The 23,975-nt window shown below is 41.1% G+C and overlaps 1 protein-coding gene across 1 annotated transcript; it reads left to right on the forward strand.

Annotated features, from left to right (window-relative positions):
* Positions 1-19,037: 19,037 nt before the first annotated feature.
* Positions 19,038-20,207, forward strand: LOC308337490 (putative MAGE domain-containing protein MAGEA13P; the record flags this gene model as incomplete). Its single annotated transcript, XM_080795581.1, has 1 exon — positions 19,038-20,207. The coding sequence occupies one exon, from the start codon at positions 19,038-19,040 to the stop codon at positions 20,205-20,207; it is 1,170 nt and encodes a 389-aa protein (XP_080651707.1).
* Between the last annotated feature and the right edge of the window lie 3,768 nt (positions 20,208-23,975).

Raw genomic sequence — 23,975 nt, forward strand, 5'->3', positions numbered from 1 at the left:
GACTTTCACCCACCCATTGTTACACATAAGTTATAAATAAATAGATCATATAAATACGTGGCTTAGAGCTCCTATAAGCTAACCAGATTTTGTATGTAGAAGTCCTGGTTATAAACTCTTTAGGGAAAAATACACTATTCACTCTTTTTTTTTTATTAACATATAATGTATTAGCCCCAGGGGTACAGGTCTGTGATTCGCCAGGTTTACACACTTCACAGCACTCACCATAGCATATACCCTCCCCAATGTCCATAGCCCAACCACCCTCTCCCTACCCCCTTCCCCCCTGGCAACCCTCAGTTTGTTTTGTGAGATTAAGAGTCTCTTATGGTTTGTCTCCCTCCCGATCCCATCTTGTTTCATTTATTCTTTTCCTACCCCCCAAACCCCCCATGTTGCTTCTCGACTTCCTCATATCAGGGAGATCATATGATTTATTGACTTACTTCACGAAGCATAATACCCTCTAGTTCCATCCACGTTGTCGCAAATGGCAAGATTTCATTTCTTTTGATGGCTACATAGTATTCCATTGTGTATATATACCACACCTTCTTTATCCATTCATCTGTTGATGGACATCTAGGTTCTTTCCATAGTTTGGCTATTGTGGACATTGCTGCTATAAACATTTGGGTGCACGTGCCCCTTCGGATCACTACATTTGTATCTTTAGGGTAAATACCCAGTTACACTATTCACTCTTACATACACCTAAGCAATCTACTCACTATGCTGTGATCATTGTTCTACTTTAGATGGCCATTTGGTATTTAATTACTCACCTTATTGGAGAATCCCGCTCACAAGGTCTGCATGTGATCATATATAGGCAAAGGAAGATAAAGACATTAACTGGCCAAAGGAGACCTCTTTTTATATTTTCATATACATATGACTTAAATGGTTCACATTTTCCCACAACTTCAAGATAAACTTAATCTATACTAATTGTTGTTTTAAATTAGGCAAGTGACATTACAGTTCCATCTACTACTTAAAGTAAATGCACTAGAAGGGGCTGCTGGCTGGCTCAGTTGGGAAAGCATGCAACTTTTGATAGTGTTGTAAGTTGGAGCCCCAAGTTGGTTTTAGAGATTACTAAGGAATGAAACCTTTTTAAAAAAAATAAATGCATTAGAATATGATTTTAATCCTGCTTGGCAGAGTAGTTAAAAGGATGGACTTCAGAACCACACCATGTGGACGCTGTCCCTTACTAGACATGTGACATGGAACAAATAATATATTCTCCAGTCACCTTCAATTCATCAGCTACAGAATAAAGATAACATTTGTCCCTGCCTCACAGCATTTTAGGTGGATTTATTGCACTAACATATCAAAAGCATGCAGAATAGCACCTGACAAATAGTAATGCTATATAACTGATAGCAGACTGATTCACTGAGCAGCTTCACAATACCTTTAATATGGTTATGGTCATTGTGAATCTACAAGAGTCTAGCTATTAAAAAATGGACTATAATCATATCTATTCAGCACTGATAGAATTACTAGCACTATAAGACAAGAAAAAGAAACAAAAGCTGTTGGGTTTGGAAAGGAAGAAAACAGGACTGATAATTAATCACAGATAAGTTTATCTACATAGAAAACCAAGAGAACAAACACAGAAATTTTTTGGAACTAAGGAGTGGGCTCATTTACCTTGTTGAAAGTGATGTCAACATACAAAAATCAGTTTAATTTCTACATACTAGCAATAAAGAGTTAGAAATTGTTATTGAAAATTTTTACTATTTTAATATCAGGGTACCCGACTGGCTCAGTCAGCGGAGCACGCAACTCTTAATCTCAGGGTTGTGAATTCAAGCATGTAGAGATTACTTCAAAATATTGCGTGTAGAGATTACTTAAAAAATAAGATCTTAAAAAAATCTTATTATTATTTATATCAGTCACAAAAATACTAAGTACCTAGAAATAAGTCCAATGAAAGATATGTAAGAACATCACACACAAAACTATAAAATTTTTATTGAAAGTTATTTTAAAATCTAAGTAAGTGGAGAGCAATGGTCAGGGGAAGTTTCAACAGAGTCAAGGTATCAATTCTTGCCTAATTAATGTATAAATTCAACGTAATTCCAATTAGGAAGGTAAGCTATGGATACAAACTCGAGGGTTCAAATTCCAATGCAATTACTTACTATATGACCTTGAGTAAGTTACTTCACCCTTCTATATTTCAGTTTTGTTGTCAGGTAGAGCTAATGTATTCTTTTCCCTTTTGGGTTTTTGTGGAGAATAAATAAAATAATAAATATAATGTATTTCACATATTTCTGGCACGCAGTTAGGTGCTCTAACAATTTTACCTATCATTGTTGGTGTTATATTAACTACAGATCCATAAAGAAAAGAAACAGACAACCCTAATAGAAAACAAGCAAGCAAACAAAAAGGAATGCACAGAATAAGAAATAAAAACTGTCCAATATGCATTTAAAACCATCTCTACTAATAATTGTAAAAGGCATATTAAAACTCACAGATATTATTTCTCCAATCATTGGCAAAGATTAAAATGTGTTGGCAAGAATGTAAGAGAAACAAGTGTTTTTGAACACTGTGATAGTATAAATTGGCACAATTTCGCAGGAAAATGTGACAGTAAGTAACAAATTATAAAATGTGCATACATTTTTGATCAAGCAATTCCATTTATGGGAATTTATCCTACAAAAACTGTCACGTAAATACACTAAGATAGAAGAATATTTATTGCCACATTACTTGTAATATAAGAACCTGGAAAATTCCTAAAAGTCATATTACTCAGCCATGAAAATAGATAGACAAATATGTATTAACATGGAAAAATGTCCAAGATCCAATGTTAAGTGTAAGAGCAAGATGCAAAACAGTAAGTCCAAGTAGAATTTTACCATAATTTAAAATTCTTCATATAAATGTTAGTATACATATAAAACTCCTCTGGAAGAATATGTAGAAACTATTCACAGTGATAAATTCTGGGGGTGTAAGTGGAAAAGAAATGCATGTGGCTTTTATTATATACTTTAAGCATGTCTCAACTGTCTAAAAATATTACAAGGTAAGTGCATTATTTTTATGATAAAAGAGATATACTTCTGCTAAGCTTTATTTACAATGGTTCCCACTGTTAAGCATATTCCTTGGCTTTATATATACATATCTATGCTAAACTATTTGTCTTAAATTATTTGAAGAAATACTAAAGATTTCCCAAATTCAATAAGATAGGATGTTTAGTTTTTAAACATGAAAGCTGTGGAATGATGATTCATTAACATTTTAGTTCTACCTTTTCAGGTGCATGCTAAAACCGATTATGTATTTTACCAGAGCCACATGACAAAGGTTTTAGTTCTCTGAATGTCTAAATAATTTTTGTCATTTCCCTATATATATCCCTTCCCAGGACAGTGAAGAACCATACCCTCAGGCTTTGTTTGGTCACCAAGGAATTTCGCCGGCAATAGTAACTCTTGGGCAGCTTGGACATTAAAAAGCACCACTCCTGATACCTTGGGGAGTTAGGGGTACAGTGTAAGAGGATCCTGGAAGACAAAGTTCTCTAACTGGAGAAAGAGGGCATTTTTAAACAACTCTAAAGAGCATTCCCCAAATGACCTTCCACCTTTCCTCATCCCATGTTCAATTCTGACTGCCCATACGGCAGAGAGAGGATGCTTCCTCCAAGCCTTTCACCACAGCCATCCCATTCAGTGGTTCATGCTGGCTCTCTCCCACCTTTCAGCAAGCATAACCTACTATTTTGGATGTCTTACCTAAGATGTCTCCAGGGTGATGTGACATTTAATATTTAAGTCTCGGTAGATATGTGAATCATCTCACTTCTTTCCTACAAATTTCCTTTGTGTGCCTTGAGGACCACTCACTTCTTGGCTACTTGTAGGTAACTCTTCCAACCCTCCTCATTTTTCCGATGTCCATGTAGCAATTCTCAGGTTCCTATTTCCAGCCTGAAAGCACTGCCTTCAAGGCTTCAAGGCAATCATTTCTGTCAAGACTTTAGTGAATTAAACTTGCCCTACTATATGTTGGCTAATGGAACATAATGAAACAAATAAATTAAAACAAATAAAAGTTTAAAAAATTTTAAAAAATGAACAAACTTTTATCCATTTCGAGTTTATCTTTGTGTACGGTGTAAGAGAATGGTCAAGTTTCATTCTTCTACATATAGCTGTCCAGTTTTCCCAGCACCATTTATTGAAGAGACTGTCTTTTTTCCACTGGATATTTTTTCCTGTTTTGTCAAAGATTATTTGACCATAGAGTTGAGGGTCCATATCTGGGCTCTCTACTCTGTTCCACTGGTCCATGTGTCTGTTTTTATGCCAGTACCATGCTGTCTTGGTGATCACAGCTTTGTAGTAAAGCTTGAAATCAGGTAACGTGATGCCACCAGTTTTATTTTTGTTTTTCAACATTTCCTTAGCAATTCGGGGTCTCTTCTGATTCCATACGAATTTTAGTATTATTTGCTCCAGCTCTTTGAAAAATACTGGTGGAATTTTGATTGGAATGGCATTAAAAGTATAGATTGCTCTGGGCAGTATAGACATTTTAACGATGTTTATTCTTCCCATCCAAGAGCATGGAATGGTCTTCCATCTTTTTGTGTCTTCTTCAATTTCTTTTAGGAGTGTTCTGTAGTTCCTCGAGTACAGATCTTTAACCTCTTTGGTTAGGTTTATTCCGAGGTATCTTATGGTTTTTGGTGCTATAGTAAATGGAATCGATTCTCTAATTTGCCTTTCTGTATTTTCATTGTTAGTGTATAAGAAAGCCACTGATTTCTGGACATTGACTTTGTATCCTGCTACATTACTGAATTGCTGTATGAGTTCTAGTAGTTTGGAGGTGGAGTCTTTCGGGTTTTCCATATAAAGAATCATGTCATCTGCGAAGAGAGAGAGTTTGACTTCTTCCTTGCCAATTTGGATACCTTTTATTTCTCTTTGTTGTCTGATTGCTGTTGCTAGGACTTCTAATACTATGTTGAACAAGAGTGGTGAGAGTGGGCATCCTTGTCGTGTTCCTGATCTCAATGGGAAGGCTGCAAGCTTTTTCCCATTGAGGATGATATTTGCTGTGGGTTTTTCATAGATAGATTTGATGAAGTTCAGGAATGTTCCCTCTATCCCTATACTTTGAAGCGTTTTAATCAGGAACGGATGCTGGATTTTGTCAAAAGCTTTTTCTGCATCAATGGAGAGGATCATGTGGTTCTTCTCTCTTCTCTTATTGATTTGTTCTATCACATTGATTGATTTGCGAATGTTGAACCATCCTTGTAACCCAGGGATGAATCCTACCTGGTCATGGTGGATAATCTTTTTAATGTGCTGTTGGATCCTGTTTGCTAGGATCTTGTTGAGAATCTTAGCATCCATATTCATCAGTGATATCGGTCTGAAATTCTCCTTTTTGGTAGGGTCTTTGCCTGGTTTGGGGATCAGGGTGATGCTGGCTTCATAAAAAGAGTCTGGAAGTTTTCCTTCTGCTTCAATTTTTTGAAACAGCTTCAGGAGAATAGGTATTATTTCTTCTTTGAAAGTTTGATAGAATTCCCCAGGGAATCCGTCAGGTCCTGGGCTCTTGTTTTTTGGGAGGTTTTTGATCACTGCTTCAATCTCGTTACTAGATATCGGTCTATTCAGGTTGTCAATTTCTTCCTGGTTCAATTTTGGGAGTTTATAGTTTTCCAGGAATGCATCCATTTCATCTAGATTGCTTAGCTTATTGGCATATAACTGTTGATAATAGCTTCTGATGATTGTTTCTACTTCCTTGGTGTTAGTTGTGATCTCTCCCTTTTCATTCATAATTTTATTAATTTGGGCTTTCTCTCTTTTCTTTTGGATTAGTGTGGCCAATGGTTTATCGATCTTATTGATTCTTTCAAAAAATCAGCTTCTAGTTTCGTTGATACGTTCTACTGTATCTCTGGTTTCTACCTCGTTGATCTCTGCTCTAATCTTGATTATTTCCCTTCTTACGTGTGGAGTTGGTTTGATTTGTTGTTGATTCTCCAGTTCTTTAAGGTGTAGAGACAGCTGGTGTATTCTGGATTTTTCAATTTTTTTGAGGGAGGCTTGGATGGCTATGAATTTCCCCCTTAGGACCGCCTTTGCTGTATCCCATAGGTTTTGGAGTGAAGTGTCTTCGTTCTCATTGGTTTCCATAAATTGTTTAAGTTCTTCTTTGATCTCCTGGTTGATCCAAGCATTCTTAAGCAAGGTGGTCTTTAGCTTCCAGGTATTTGAGTTCCTTCTGAACTTTTCCTTGTGATTGAGCTCCAGTTTCAAAGCATTGTGATCTGAGAATATGCAGGGAATCATCTCAGTCTTTTGGTATCGGTTGAGCCCTGATTTGTGACCCAGTATGTGGTCTATTCTGGAGAAGGTTCCATGTGCACTTGAGAAGAATGAGTATTCTGGTGTTTTAGGGTGGAATGTTCTGTATATATCTATGAGGTCCATCTGGTCCAATGTGTCATTCAATGCTCTTATTTCTTTATTGATTTTCTGCTTCGATGATCTGTCTATTTCTGAGAGAGGCGTGTTAAGATCTCCTACTATTAATGTATTCATATCAATATGACTCTTTATCTTGATTAATAGTTTTCTTATGTAATTGGCTGCTCCCATATTGGGGGCATAGATATTTACAATTGTTAGATCATCTTGGTGGATAGTCCCTTTAAGAATGATGTAGTGTCCTTCTGTATCCCTGACTACTGTCTTTAGTTTAAAATCTAATTTATCTGATATGAGAAGACCTCAACGTGAGACAGGAATCCATCAGAATCCTCGAGGAGAACATAGGGAGTAACCTCTTTGATATCAGCCATAGCAACTTCTTTCAAGATATGTCTCCAAAGGCGAAGGAAATAAAGGCAAAGATGAACTTCTGGGACTTCATCAAGATAAAAAGCTTCTGCACAGCAAAAGAAACAGTCATCAAAACAAAGAGGCAACCCACGGAATGGGAGAAGATATTTGCAAATGACAGTACAGATAAAAGGTTGATATCCAGGATCTATAAAGAACTCCTCAAACTCAACACACACAAAACAGATAATCATATCAAAAAATGGGCAGAAGATATGAACAGACACTTCTCCAATGAAGACATACAAATGGCTACCAGACACATGAAAAAATGTTCATCATCACTAGCCATCAGGGAGATTCAAATCAAAACCACATTGAGATACCACCTTACACCAGTTAGAATGGCCAAAATTAGCAAGACAGGAAACAACGTGTGTTGGAGAGGATGTGGAGAAAGGGGAACCCTCTTACACTGTTGGTGGGAATGCAAACTGGTGCAGCCACTTTGGAGAACAGTGTGGAGATTCCTCAGGAAATTAAAAATAGATCTTCCCTATGACCCTGCAATTGCACTGCTGGGTATTTACCCCAAAGATACAGATGTAGTGAAAAGAAGGGCCATCTGTACCCCAATGTTTATAGCAGCAATGGCCACGGTCGCCAAACTGTGGAAAGAACCAAGATGCCCTTCAACGGATGAATGGATAAGGAAGATGTGGTCCATATACACTATGGAGTATTATGCCTCCATCAGAAAGGACGAATACACAACTTTTGTAGCAACATGGACAGGACTGGAAGAGATTATGTTGAGTGAAATAAGTCAAACAGAGAAAGTCAAGTATCATATGGTTTCACTTATTGGTGGAGCATAACAAATAATATAGAGGACAAGGGTAGATGGAGAGGAGAAGGGAGTTGAGGGAAATTGGAAGGGGAGGTGAACCATGAGAGACTATGGACTCTGAAAAACAACCTGAGGGTTTTGAAGGGGCGGGGTGGGAGGGTGGGGGAACCAGGTGGTGGGTATTAGGGAGGGCACAGATTGCATGGAGCACTGGGTGTGGTGAAAAAACAATGAATACTGTTACGCTGAAAAAAAAAAATACAGATTTACTGAGAAAAAAAAAAAGAAATGCATTAAAACTAGGAACCCTCAAGCATAAAGCGCAGCGCATTTAAATTTCTACAGCTGGTCTACATCTTTAGGAATCCTCTTGCACTGCAGCTTCTGGTAGGGAGTATAGGCAGGGGTGGGAGATCAGTGTGTCAGATCAGGTGACTAAGAAGAGTGGAAGGGTTTTGGCCACTTCACAGAATTTGCTTATGCACTTTTTAATCTTTGTTCCTAATTTCTTTTCCCCATTTAAAAATTTTTTAAAAAGTATACAGAGTAAAAAAAAATGAAAGTACTCCTCTGCTTCCAGTTTAAAAGTTCAAGATGAAAAATAAATAAATAAATAAATAAATAAAAGTTGGAGATGAAACTGAAAAAAAAAAAAATGAACAAACTTGCCCCACTGAGTAGCCTAGTATTGTTTTAAACCTGAGGGGTTATGTTCATCTCAGAAAGTGCATTACCCAGACTTAGGTGTTCTGCAGCATAGATGGAGAGGATGCAGATATTCACATGCCGAACGTTGTTCTGAGTATTTGCATTCAAGAAACTACAATCTAATGGTATTGGGAAAACTGGACAGCAACATGCAGAAGAACGAAACGGACCACTTTCTTACACCATACACAAATATAAATTCAAAATGGATGAAAGACCTAAGTGTGAGAGAAGAAACCATCAAAATTCTAGAGGAGAACACAGGCAGCAACCTCTCTGATCTCGGCCACACAAACTTCTTACTAACATGTCACCAGAAGCAAGGGAAAGCAAAGTAAAAATGAACTATTGGGACTTCATTAAGATAAAAAGCTTCTGCACAGGGAAGGAAACAATCAACAAAACTAAACGGCGGCCTACAGAATGGGAGGAGATATTTGAAAACAACATATCTGATAAAGGGTTAGTATCCAAAATCTATAAAGAACATATCGAGGGAACCTGGGTGGCTCAGTGGGTTAAAGCCTCTGCTTTCGGCTCAGGTCATGATCCCAGGGTCCTGGGATCGAGTCCCGCATCCGGCTCTCTGCTCAACAGGGAGCCTGCTTCTCCTCTCTCTCTGCCTGCCTCTCTGCCTACTTGTGATCTCTGTCTGTCAAATAAATAAATAAAATCTTTAAAAAAAAAAAAAAAGAACATATCGAACTCAACATCCAAAAAACAAATAATCCAGTTAAGAAACAGAAGATGTGAATAAACATTTTTCCAAAGAAGATATACAGATGGCTAACAGGCACATGAAAAGATGATCAACCTCACTCATCATCAGGGAAATACAAATCAAAACCCTGATGAGATACTACCTCACACCTGTGAGAATGGCTAAAATTAACAACACAGGAAACAACAGATGTTGATGAGAATGGGGATAAAAGGGAACCCTCATACACTGTTGGTGGGAATGCAAACTGTTGCAGCCACAGTATGGAGGTCTCCTAAAAAGTTAAAAATAGAAGTACCCTAAGATTCAGCAATTGCGCTACTGGGTATCTACACAAAGGACACAAAAATACAGATTTGAAGGTATACATGAACCCTGATGCTTAAAGTAGCATTATCAACAATAGCCAACCTATGGAGAGAGCCCAAATGTCCATCGACTGATGAACAGATAAAGAAGGGATAGTGTGTATATATACAATGGAATTTTACTAAGCCATCAAAAAGAATGAAATCTTGGGGCTCCTGGGTGGTTAAGCATCCAACTCTTGGTTTCAGCTCAGGTCATGATCTCCAGGTTGGGAGATCGAGCCTGGCATCAGGCTCCACACTCAGTGGGGAATCTGCTTCTCCCTCTCCTTCTCTGTCTGCCCCTCTCCCCAGCTCATGTGCACACGTGCACTCTTTTTCTCTCTCTCAAATAAATAAATAAATAAATAAATCTTAAAAAGAAAAGTTATTTGCAAATGTAATTAATTAAAGAATACCAAGATCAGATCATCCTGGGTTATCTGGAAAGGCCCTAAATCAAACGACAAATGTCCTTAGAAGAACAGGAAAAGATACAGAATACACAAAGGAGGACATGGGGAGAAGGTCATGAGAATATGGGGGCAGATATTTGAATTATGCAGCCCCAAGTCAAGGAATGCCTAGAGCCACCAGAAGATGTAAAAAGCAAGGAGGAATTTTTCCCTAGAGTCTTGGGAAGAAGTGCAGTCCTATCAACACCTTGATTTCGGACTTCAGGCCTCTAAAACTGTGAAAGAATATATTTCTGTGGGCATCTGGATGGCACAGTTGGTTAAGCATCTGACTCTTGGTTTCAGTGGAGGTTGTGATCTCAGGACTGTGAGACTGAGCCCCGCATTGGGTTCCACACTCAGTGCAGAGTTTGCTTAAGATTCTCTCTCCCTTTCCCTCTGCCCCTCCCCCCATAAAATACATAAGTAAATTTAAAATAGAGAATACAAGGATGCCTGGGGGGCTCAATTAGTTAAGTGTCTGCCTTTGGCTCAGGTCATGATCCTGGGGTCCTGAATCAAGTCCTGCATCAGGCGCCCTGCTTAGCAGGGAGCCTGCTTCTCCCTCTGCCTGTCACTCCCACTGCTTGTGCTCTCACTCTCCCTTGCTGACAAATAAATAAATAAATAAAGTCTCTAATAAATAAATAAATAAAATATATAAATAGATAAAATATAAATATTAATATAAAATAAATAAATAATAAAAATACTATATTTCTTTTTTAAGATACCCAGTCTGTGGTAATTTGTTATGGTAACCCTAGGAAACTAATATATAGATGTAAGAATTAGAGGGGACAGTAGAGTTATAGAAAATATGCAGAAAAAAGGTATGGAGTGAAACATTTAAAGTATTGAAAGAAGAAAATGATCCACCAACCTAGAATTCCATATCCAGCAAAATTGTTCTTCAAAAATGAAAGGAAAAATAAAGAATTCCTCAGACATCAACTGAAGGTATTCATTGCCTATACATGCACCTTGAAAGAAATGTTAAAAAGAAGTTCTTAAGGCAGGGGCGCCTGGGTGGCTCAGTGGGTTAAAGCCTCTGCCTTCAGCTCAGGTCGTGATCTCAGGGTCCCGGGATCAAGCCCCTCATCGGGCTCTCTGCTCAGCAGGGAGCCTTCTTCCCTTCCTCTCTCTCTGCCTGCCTCTCTGCCTACTTGTGATCTCTGTCAAATAAATAAATAAAACCTTTAAAAAAAAAAAGAAGTTCTTAAGGCAGAAGGCAAAAAACATAGGTCAAAACCTTCAATCTACATAAAGAAAGGTAGAGCATTAGAGAAGGAATAAATGAAGAAATAAAATGATCTATTTTTCTTATTCTTAATTGATCTAACTGATAACTGCCTACTAATAATGTATTAGATGACTATAGTATATGCATAAGAAAAATGAATAATAGGAAGGAATTGGGAACACTAATAAAATATATATAGTACATGTGAAGCAGTTAAGTGTTATTTCAAGGTAGACTTTTATGAATTACAAATGTAATGGTAAACTAGGGAAATTGTTAAAAGCTTTTAAAAACATATATTTTGGTGAAATATACCATTGCTTTATATCAAGATCTCTTTTGGGCAAATGATTTTTTAAAAAATCAGTGGCATATTTCACCAGAATAATAAATGTCAATTGAATTTTTAAAATCACATTTTTCATATACCAGGAGAGCTCACTAAACAAGGAAAATAAAAAAATACTTCTAATTAAAGAAATAAAGACATATATTTAGTCAGACAGAGAAAGACAATACTATAAGATCTCACTTACATGTAGTATCCAAAAAACCAAACTCAAAGAAACAGAGAATAGATTGGTGGTTTCCTGGGTGGAGGTGGGGGGTTGGTGGAAATGGGTGAAGGTAGACAAAGGGTACACACTTCCAGTTATAAGATGAATAAGTTCTAGGGATATAATATATAGCATGATGATTAAAGTTTATACACACACAAAAAAATTCTAACTGTATGAGTATTGGACATTTTAAACTAACCTTATTGGGGTAATCATTTTGCAATGCATGTGTATATCAAATTACTATGTTGCATACCTTAAACTTACACAATGTTATATGTCATTTATATCTCAGTAAGGCTGTAAAAAGTTATCTTTGATATACTAAGTGATAAGAGAGGAGATAAAATGGAATCATATTAAGTATTCAAAATCAAAGAATGTAGGGAAAACAGGAGAAAAAAGGAAATGTAAAATAAATGAAACAAATAGAAAACAGTTACAAATATGATAAATATTAATCCAACAATATCAACACTTTAAATGTGAATGACCTATATACACTAGTTAAAAGACACAGATAGCCAAAGTGATAGAAAAAAATATCCAGTCATAGTTTGTCTATAAGAAATTGATATTAAATACAAAGATTCAGATAGGCTAAAAGCAAAGGGATAGAAATAATTATACCATACTAGCAATAATCAAAGGAAAGCTACTGTAGCTATATTAATTTCATAGAAGCAGATTTTAGAGTAAGGGAGATTATCAAGGATACAGAAGGGCATTACATACTGAAAAAGGAGTCAATTCTCCAAGAAGATATTAAATGCATATGTGACTAAAAACAAAGTGTCAGAACATGTGAAACAAAATCTGATAGAGATGAGAGGAGAAATAGACAAATCCACTATTCTATTTCAAAATTTCAATACTACTCTGTCAGAAGTTGATAGATCAAACAGGCAGAAAATCAGTAGGGATACGGGTGACCTGAACAGTATTATCAATCAACTTGATCTACTTGACACTTATAAAATACTCCATCCAACAACAACAGAGTGTATATTCTCAAGTGACATAAAATATTTATCAAGATAGAAAAAATTCAGAGCCATTAAACACACCTTAAAAATTCAGAAGAACAGAAATCATACAAAGTATGTTCATAAGCTGCAATGCAATTAAACCAGAAAACAAAAGCAAGAAGTTCGAGTATCCCCCAAATATCTGGAAATTAAACAACACACTTCTAAAAAAATAATTCATGGGTCAAAGAAAACAACTCAGAGATTTAAAATTTATGGTCACTTAAGTAAAAAAAAAAAAAATATATATATATATATTGACCTAAGTGACCATAAAAGTACAACTTAAACAAAGTTTAGAGAAGGCAGAGAAAAAATAGAGCAAAAATCAATGAAATTGAAAACGAAAACAATAAAGAAAATCAATGAAACCCAAGGCTTGTTTTTTGAAAAGATCAATAAAATTGATAAACTTCTAGTCAGGATTACCAAGAAAAAAGAAGACAGAGTTACCAATATCAGAAATGAAACAGGAATTATCACTACTCATCCCATAGACATTGAAAGGATAATAATGAAATACATGAAGATAAATACTATACTTGGCAAAGTTATCCTTCAGAAATGAAACAATGAAGACTTTCTCAAACAGAAGCTGAGGGAGTTCAGTACCACTAGACCAGCCTTAGAAGAAATGCTAAATGGATCATATCATGATCATATAAATAGAAAATTCTCAACAATGGCAAAAAACTGTTAGTAATAATAAAGAAATTCAAGAAAGTTTCAGGATACAAAAACTAACACAAAAATCAGTGGTGTTTCTATGCATAAGCAATGAACAATTGAAAATGGAAATTAAGAAATCAATCCAATTCACAATAGCAACAAAAAGATTAAAGTATTTAAGAATAATGTAACCAAAGAGGTAAAAGACTTATACTCTGAAAATTATAAAACATCAGTGAAGGAAATTAAAGAACACAGAGATAAATGGAAAGACTTCTATGTTCATGGACTGTACGAATTGATATTGGCAAAAAAAAAAAAAAATCCACCCAAAGTGGTCTATAGAGTCAATACAACCCCTATCAAAATTCCACAGGCAGGGGTGCCTGGGTGGCTCAGTGGGTTAAAGCCTCTGCCTTCGGCTCAGGTCATGATCCCAGGGTCCTGGGATCAAGCCCTGCATTGGGCTCTCTGCTCAGCAGGAAACCTGCTTCCTCCTCTCCCTCTGCCTGCCTCCCTGCCTACTTGTGATCTCTCTCTGTCAAGTAAATAAATAAAATCTTTGAAAAAAAAATTCCACAGGCATTCTTTACAGAAATAGAAAAAAAAGTCTTAAAATTTTATATGGAACCACAAGGACCCTGAATAGCCAAAGCAAACATAAGCAAAAAGAACAAAGCTAGAGGCATTACACTTCTTGCTTTCAAAATACATAAGAAATCTACAGCAATCAAACAGTACGGTGAAAAATATACAGACCAATGAAACAGAATGAAGGGATCAGACATAAGTCCACACATCTACAGTCAAGTGATCTTGGACAAGAGTTCCCAGAGTACACAATGGGGAAAGGATAATCTCTTCAGTAAATGATGGAGAAACCAAGATAAACACATACAGAAGACTGAAATTGTAACTCTATCTCACATAACACACAAAAATCAACTCCAAATGGATTAAAGACTTAGATGTAAGACCTGAAACTTTAAAACTACTAGGAAAAAAATAGACACTGGTCTTAGCAATGATTTTTTGGTTATGACACCCAAAGCACAGACAGCAAAAGCAAAAACAGAAAAGTGGGATTGCATCAAACTGAAGAGCTTCTGTATAAGCAAAGGAAACAATCAACAGTGTGAAAAGGCAGCGTACTGAATGGAAGAAAATACTTGCAAGTCATCTATCTAATTAGGGTTAATACCCAAAATATGTAAGTAATACGAACAACTCAATAGCAAAAAACAAACTGAATTTAAAAATATGGGCTAAGGACCAGAATAAACATTTCTCCTAAGAAGACATACAAATGGCGCACAGGTATATGAAAAGGTGCTCCACATCACTAATCATCAGGGAAATCCAAATCAAAGCCACAATGAGATACCACCTTTTACCTGTGAGGATGGCTATTTTCAAAAAAGGTAAGAGATAACAAAGGTTGGCAAGGATGTAGAGAAAAGGGTATTCTTGTACACTCTCAATGGGAATGTAAATTGGTACAACCATGATGGAAGACAGCATGAAGGTTTTTCAACAAATTAAAAATAGGACTCCCATATAATCTAGCAATCCCACTTCTGGGTATGTATCCAAGGGAAAATGTAATCAGTATCTGAAAGGGCTATCTGAGTTCCATGTTCATTGCTGCATTACTTGCAGGAACCCAGATAAGGAAATAACCTATTATCAGTTAATTAACAGGTGGATAAAGAAAATGTGAGATACATACAAAAATGTGAGATATATATATACATGGAAATGTGATATATATTAATATATTATTATAGATCATTAATTAATCAACATTCTATTCCATTGTGTCATTGCAATATTATTCAGCTTTTTTAAAAAATGGAAATCTTGCTCTTTGTGACAATATTGAAGAACCTGGAGGCCATTAATCTAAGTGTAATAAGTCAGACGGAAAGGGACAAATACTGCATGATCTCAAATATATGCGGAAGTCAAATCCATAAAAGCAGAGTGGGATGGTGGTGCGGGAAATGGAGAGATTGCAGTAAAAGGGTGTAAAGGTTCAGTTATATGGGATGAATACGTTCTGGAGCTCTAACATACAGCATGGTGACTATAGTTGACCATATTCTACTATACACTTAAAATTTGCTAGGAGAGTTGACCTTAAGTGTTCTCACCACACACACACAATGGTAACTATTGTGAGGTGATGGATATGTTAATTAACTCAATTGTCATAACCATTTCACTATATATATCTAAACCTTACACCATATACCTTAAATGCATACAATTTTTGTCAAGTACAGTTCAATAAAACTGGAAAAATTAAATTTGATAAAAAACACTACCCTTTCTCTCATTGACACTGCAACCTTTAATTGATTTGTCTCTAGGAAAATGCAAAAAGTGTAGGGTAATAAATGCATTATGAATTTTTTAAAGTATCCCATTCACCACAACATGAAAATCCAAAGATTACCTAAGAAAAACCTTCACGAAACTGTTCAAGACCTTTATGGAGACAACTATAAAATGTTTCTGATGGATTCAGGATACTAGAAATTTGTCAATTGTCCTTAAATTATTTACACATTTATTGCCTTACCTGAATGTGACAAACTTGGGCTGCTGTGCTCCGATCTTGGTTTAAAAGTGGATGGGCTCAGGGTGCCTTCAGCTCCGATCATGATCTCAGGGTCCTAAGATAGAGTCCCACGTCAGGCTCTCAGCTTCACCCTTTGCCTCCCCCCCCTTCCTGCTCTCTCTCTCCCCCTCTGTCTCTCTCTTTAAATAGTAAATAAAATCTTAAAAAAATTAATGAAGTGGGAGGGCTCAAGTCCATGTAGGGAGAAGGCCAACTACATGCCAGAAGTCAAGGTGATGATCCTAAGGGAAAACTAAGAACTGCCACCACAGAAGAGATTGGCCCCCATGCCCATCCTAGCCTGTTAGTCTTGGGAGGCCTTGGAACATGACGACCAGATGTGGCAGACCCTGACTTCCACTGGAGAGGGGGTACATTTTCAGGGAGTTATGGGCTTTGATCTGAGGGGCAGGGCTCAGGTCAGCAGAGGGAGGAATCCCAGGCCCTGCCAGGCATCAAGATGAGGACCCTTATGGAGGGCTGAATTAGCCACCCACCCCAAACGCACACCTGCTTTCAGCCCTGGGAGGTCCCAGGAACAGGTATCCACTACCACCCAACTATCACCTGCATTTGTGTGGTGGGCATCTCAGGGAGATGGGAACCTTGTGAAGGCAGAGGGTTCAGGCTGTATCAGGAAGAAGCCTAAGTACTTGCGGAGGACTGAGTGTAAACCCCCAACCCACAATATATGGGGAGCCACAAAGAAACCTACCCTGACCTTACTGTCAGCTCCTACAGACCCCACACAAGCCTGTCATGCTAAGACCCAGCCTCACTAGTACCTTGGTGAGATAAGGGCCCTATCGTGGCGGGTGAGGTCTCAGCTCAACAGAGAGAGGGCGCTCAGCCAGTGCAAGGAGTCAAGGTAAGCACTCAGGAGTTCTCCCATCCCGGGCGATTGGAAGCCACCCCACTCTACCATCAGCCCTGGGAAACACCAGGCTGAGTACAGGAATGTGTCGTGTCCTGACTTCGGGAATTTGAGGGAAGTGAGGTTTACTCTTAGGGGGCTGGATTCTCGTCAGCAAAGGGAGGAGTCTTAGACCCCACCAGGCTTCAAAGTAAAGAACTAGGAGGAACGAGGGGACCTCTCACCAAATAGACGAGGCCCTCAGTCCCGTCCTGCCCCCAAGTCATTCCCGGAAGGCCTCAGGCAGTTCCCGGAAGTGACGTATACTAACTTCCACCTCAGGAGTCTGACGGACGTGAGGCTTTGTCGTTGGGGCGTGGACTCAGATCTTCGGAGGGCAACTCTCACCTCGCGGAAGGGTTTGCTCCTCCCCTTCCTCCACCCCCAGCATCCGGTCCTCACCGCCCAGCATTCTGGCCCCGCCCCGCCCCGCCCCGCCCCTAGCGTCTTCCCAGAATGCTCTGCTCAGGGCACCGTGCGTGCTTTATCCGGACGTCGATCTTGGGGGTCTGAGGGACGCGAGGCTTTTCCTGAAGGAAGCCGATTCAGGTTGCCGGAGGAAGGAGTCCCAGGCTGTGGCTGGCGCTAAGGTGAGGATTCCAAGAAAGGACTGAGGGGAGCCCTCACCGCAGAGGGGGTGCCCAAGCCCCCACCCGCCCCTTGCTGTCTGCCCCAAAGGCCCCTCGCAGGGCCCCAGATGTGTTCTATCAGGACGTCCATCTTACGAGTCTGAGGGCCATGAGGCTTTCTCTGACGGGTACTCGGGTCGCCCGAGGGAAGTGTCTCGGGCTCTGGGAGGCAATTAAGGCGAGAAGACCCAGAATAAAGACTGAGGGGCACAATCACGGCTCATTCCTATCTTGCGCATCGTCTGCCTTAAAAGCCGCACGCAGGGGCACCTGGGTGGCTCAGTGGGTTAAAGCCGCTGCCTTCGGCTCAGGTCATGATCCCAGGGTCCTGGGATCGAGCCCCGCATCTGGCGCTCTGCTCAGCAGGGAGCCTGCTTCCCCCTCTCTCTTCCTGCCTCTCTGCCTACTTGTGATCTCTGTCCGTCAAGTAAATAAATAAAATCTTAAAAAAAAAAAAAAAAAGCCGCACGCAGAGCCCCGGATGTGGCGTCTCCGGACCTCCATCTTGGGGAGTCTGAGGAATGAGGTTTTTTTTTTTTTTAAGATTTTTTTCTTTATTTATTTGACAGAGAGGGAGAAATCACAAGTGGGCAGAGAGGCAGGCAGAGAGGAAGAAGCAGTCTCCCTGCCGAGCAGAGAGCCGGACGTGGGGCTCGATCCCAGGACCCCGGAATCATGACCCGAGCCGAAGGCAGAGGCTTAATACCCTGAGCCACTCAGGCACCCCCTGAATGAGGCTTTTTTTGAGGGGCATGAACTCAAGCCGTCGGAGGGAGGAGGCCTGGGCTCAGCTGGGCCGTGAGATGAAGACCCTTGTGGAGGGCTTAGGGGATCTCCCTCCAGACAAAAGGCAACACACGGATACCCTTCCTGTTGTCTGCCTTGGGAGGCCCTGGGCAGGGCAGTGAGGCAGAGGCGTCTCCCCCAACTGTCTGTGCTGCTTTGGGGGTGGTTTCCGGGAGACAGGTGCCTTGGCCTGAGGGTCTCATTCCCCTGTGTGCAGAAGGGAGACAGGGTGCGAGCCTCATCAGGAATAAACACCAAGTCCTTGGGAAGGGTTGTGAGTATGCCCCCCCTACCAGAACCTAGAGGAACCTCCACAGAAATGTATCTGGATTCCTTCTGTCAGCCCTGGGGACCCCGAGAGATACAGTCAGGCTGACCTTCCTTCAATTTCCAAATCGGGGGCCTCGCAGAGTGAGGGCCTGGGTCTGAAGGACCCAGTATCCAGTGATCATAGGGAGGAGTTGCGGGCCCTGGCAGGTGTAAAGGTGAGGACCTGAAGGTAAGGCTGAGAGGATGGAGAGGGCCCGACAGAAACATGTCCTTTCTCAGCGGTGAGAGGTCCCAGGCAGGGCCGTCAGGTACAGATGTCCCCTCTACCCTCCTCACTTCCTTACCTGGCGTGTTTGGGAGATGAGGGCCTTTTTTGTCGCCACTGACAAAGTTGAGTTCCTCGCATTATTCCTCTCTCCCTCAGGCCTGTTGGTTGCCATCCCCTGCCTGCTGCCCCCAGTACAACTCGTCATGCCTCGCAGTAAGAAGAGTCATAGTGGCAAGTCTGAAGCAGGCCTTAAAGCCCAGAAGGGAGCTCAGGGCGCGGTGGGCACACCGGTTCCCGTAACTGGGAAGGAAGCCGCCGCCTCCTCTCTCTCTCCTTCGATCCAGGGCCCCCCAGGGGTGGTGCCTGCTGCTGGAAAACCAAGTGTTCGCAAGAGTTCTCAGAAAGCCTGCTCCTCCACCACAGTCAAAGCCACTCCGTCGAGCAAACCAGGGAAGGGCTCCAGCAGCCGGAAACAGGGTCCAAGAACCTCCCAGGCTCCGAGCACCTCCCAGGCTCCACGGGATCCTGAGTCCTCGCTCAGTGATGTGCTCAACCAGAAGATGGCTGAATTGGTGCAGTTCCTGAGTGCCAAGTATGTAACAAAGGAGCCTATCACAGAGGCAGAAATGCTGGAGAGAGTCATCAAAGAGCACAAGGGCCACTTCCCTGTGATCTTCAGGAAAGCCTGTGAGTGCATGGAGATCGTCTTTGGCATCGAAGTGAAGGAAGCAGACCCCATCAACCATTCCTATGTGCTTGTCAAAACCCTAGATCTCACCTACGATGGGATGCGGAGTGATGACCCGGGCATGCCCAAGACCGGCCTCCTGATCCTTATCCTGGGTGTGATCTTTGTGGAGGGCAACCGTGCCCCCGAGAAGAGGATCTGGGAGGTGCTGAAGAAGATTGGAGTGCGAGCTGGGAGGAAGGATTTCATCTATGGGGAGCCCAGGAAGCTGATCACCAAAGATTTCGTGCAGGAAAAGTACCTGGAGTACCGCCAGGTGCCCGGCAGCGATCCGCCACGCTACGAGTTCCTGTGGGGTCCCAGGGCCCACATTGAAACCAGCAAGATGAAAGTCCTGCAGTTTTTTGCCAAGGTCAGTGGCACTGACCCCACTTCCTTCCCATCCTGGTATGAGGAGGCTTTGAGAGATGAAAGAGAGCGAGCTAAGGCCAGAGTTGCAGCCACCGATGATAGTGGGGGCAAGGCCAGTGAAAGTTCTAGTGTCCCACTTGGCAGCTGCTCCTGCCCTGAGTGAAGTCTGAAGAAGATCCTCCACTCTGTGTTTGAAGAGAGCAATCAAGGCTCTAAATAGTGGAGGACTGAATTGCAGATTTTACCTTTATTCCTTTTTAGTAGTTTTCAAATATTCTGCTTTCTAAAAGGTTTTTTAGCTTCAGAGTCTAGATTCATGAATGATACCGGTCACATGTTTATTGCTGTTTATTAGATTTAAGAATAAGAATTTTGCTCTTCTGGAAAAGCTACTGGGAAACTTGCATCTTATTTTCTGATCTGTTAGAGGATAGTACAGCACTGATAGCGGAATTTCCTTAGAAATATGGAAGAGCCCAGCTGTAAAATAGATGGGATCAAGAAATAGAGGGGGGAATGTTAAAGATGGTTCTCCTAGGATTCCTGTATCCCATTTAATCTGTTAGGTAGTAAAATTAAAGGTCTGTACTTGGATTTGTTTGGCTAAAGAATGCATGAGAAATTAAATCTTAATAAATGAAAGCCCTGGCTCACTGGCTCATTTATTCTTAGGAGCATTTTACAGATAAGAGAAAGTCTAGAATGGAAAACTGCTCTTAGCAGTTCCTTTGGGATCATGGGTAAACCAGAAAGAAATCTCTCTCTGCAGCAGGTATGGAAGGTGCCACCGAACTCCCTGAAGAAACCATGTGTTCTATATGCGTTCTCACAGGATTTCCAGAGAATAGGGGGATATTTTTTTGAGGTGGTGCCCAGGGGCTGGCACTTCATCACTGGCCTGGGAAAACCCAGAGCCCACTCCTTTGAAAAGGCATTTTAATTATCTTGAGTGTGATTTGGCTAACTCTAAGCAAGGGCTAGACTTTTGGTGGGGGTGAAAGGAGTGAAAAGAGTGGTTTGGCTGGAAGAGCAGCTGGGAGGGAGGAACAGAATTAATCCTTGACTCAAATTCTAGGAGCTTTCAGTTACATTTAGCCGGGGAAGACTTCCCCATTTCCAAATTAAATAATATATCCACGAACAGGGACATTTTGTGGGTATCTTTACAAAGCAGCATCTTTGGCTCACTTCATGGTTTGTGTCCTGGAGTGCTGCATATTCTCCGAGATGCCATGGCATGAACACACACACACACACACACACACACACACACACACACACACACGCATGAGAGAGTCAGTCCCAGAAGAGAGAGAGAGTCGAATCTGGTGTCAAAATCATATTAGCAATTACTGCTATTTATTAAAGATCCAATAAATGCCAGGCACTGTGCCAGGCACTTTACTGTCATTACATACATTCTAGCAGTTTTACAAGACAGGGCTTATCAAACCCACTTCACAGCTGAAGAACCTAAGGCTTATAGCACTTGGCAGTTTGCCCAAGATCACATGTCCGGTATGTGACAGGGCTGGGACTAGATCCCTGGTCTAAACCCAGGCTGGTTCTCACTCCTCCCAGCCTGAGGCTGACCTTCTGTCTCTTGGCTCATTTCTCTTCTCCATGCTCTGTAAGGTTTCTCAGGCAACAAAAATATGGGTCTTATGGCCAAAGTAGGCCCAAAGAAGGAAGGGGTCAATGACAAACAGGACTTGGGGACCATCTGGGCTTTATTTCCCTAGGGTCTGCCTGCCTGAGTCCCAGAGCTCCTGAAGAGCTGACTCCTGGAGTGCTGCCGTGTGTGTGTCCAGTCCCAGCATGTTCCTGCGTGACCGCACCCTTCCCCTGGTCTTCCTCTGTCGGCCTTCCTGTCCAACTCTAGAATCTGGCCTGCCGACCAGTTTATCACTTCCTCTGAAGACCTGTGCTCCCAGTGCAACAGCCCCAGGCGCCTATCTTCCCCTGTCCTGGAGCAACCCCACTTTTTATAGAAGGTTGTCCCCCTGGCAGTCCCTCCCTCTTTCTGGAACCATTAGCAACAGCCTTCTAGCAGTAAAAGTACACTTTGGAGGATGGTTAGACACCGGAACACCCCCTCCTGGCATCCTGAACACACTCTCAAATTGTTTTTCAAATGTGGCGAGTACAGTCTAACTTGCACATAACCTACTGGTTCTCAGGATGTAACCTGGATGTTAGAGTGGGTTTCTGAAACCACTCTAATATTTTCAGTAAGAGTCTAGTAAGATTAGTAAGAGTGTATAAGGGAATAGTAAGATGTATTATTTGAAACAGGCCACTGATCACATTAGCAGATGAGCAAGCTCCCCTAGATGGTCAAAACCCAAAACATCTCTCCTAAGTGGCAGATGAGGAAATAGCACAGAAACCACCAGGTAAGCAGACGGCTACAGGGGCTGAATGTAAAACCCTGGAGTCCTAGGAGGTGACCAATGGTTCTTTGATGGACATGTTTCTCTGGTTTAAAAAAAAAAAAAGTTAGCCATCCTTCCACTGCTTCTTACACATCTATTTTGCCCACAGGAAAATCCTAGTTTGCAGTCTGCCTAATGGCACCTGTGCAGATATTTGGGAATGTTCAGTCACCTGGAGGGGAGCAGAGACTCACAAGTTAAGGTTTTGATTATGCTTTGTAAGGATGGAGAACATTCCCGGGCTACTGAGATCATAGAGGTTACTGGAAAGGGCGAGGCAAAACTCCCTGCCGACACTGACAGGGTCGTGAAAACTAGATGTGATCCTGTATTTGAGAACACCTGTCACATAGTAGGCACTTGAAAAAGCTGGTGAATTTCAAGACAAATTTGGTTTTCTTAGGAACTCCTCCAAGAAATGAAAGGAATTATCATACCAAATTTTTGTAATTGCTTTTTATTGAGTACCTACTAGATGGTAGCTTCTGGGAGAGACCACAAGTGCTCATCCACATCTGTCTCTCTCTCCTTCCCGGGTGGCTCACTTGCAGTCAGGCAGAAGCCAGTATCCCATTTTCGTGCTTCCTCAGCTGGTCAGCAGCAAACATGGGGACCCCGTGTTGAGATGGAGAGCTACAACATGGGAACAGCCCAGATCCCTGAATTACCTGAGAGCAGAAAGCCCCTGCCAACCCACGTTGGAACTGATGTGCGTAAGAAATAAACCTTCATTGTATAAAACCATTCGAATTTCAGGACTTCTCTGTTGCATAAGCTAACACTTATTTTAACTATTTAATGCACAGCACTTATTTCTGTGCTTAAGCTTATTTAAATATTTTAATTACAAAGGTGATTGAGCAAATAGCCTTCTTAGAAACAATTTACTCTTAGCATCCAACTCTGAGCTTACACCCGCCAGGACCCAGAAACTTCGGTCCTCTGACTTAGTGTATCTGTTTGAAGCAGCTGGAAACTCTGCAGTGACTAGTTTCTCATCACAAACAGAACAAGGGGCTGGAGGTCCCTGGTAACGGGAGGTGGAGATTCCGTAATGCATCTTATACCTCAATGGTGGACAGCGATTGTCAAAATTTTAGACGTGGGACATCACACTCCAAGCGAAGCCTTCAAAAGAAATCCAATCTGTAAACCTGAGGAAGGCACAGCATTCTCACCGAAGTGAGGACTATAATCCCAGAGTCCTGCCCACTCACTACCCTTCTCTCTTCCTTGGGGACAGTGGCCCTGTCACCCAACCACAGAACTCTAGGTTTCCTCTGAGCACTGCAAGGAAAGCCCTGTGCTAGAAGCCCCTTCCTGGGCCGTGGACTGTCACACCCCCTCACAGGCATGAGTGGACCCCATTCCGCCCAATGCACTGAATCCCAGCTTTGCTGCCTGCTCTCCAGCATCGCCAACAACTTGTGAGCTCCAATTTCTGTATCTCCAGCCTGCCTTAGCACCCCATTTCTTGTTCCTAACTCCTCACTGCA

Source organism: Martes martes (assembly GCF_963455335.1).
Source record: "Martes martes genome assembly, chromosome: X".
NCBI classification, from domain to species: Eukaryota; Metazoa; Chordata; class Mammalia; order Carnivora; family Mustelidae; genus Martes; species Martes martes.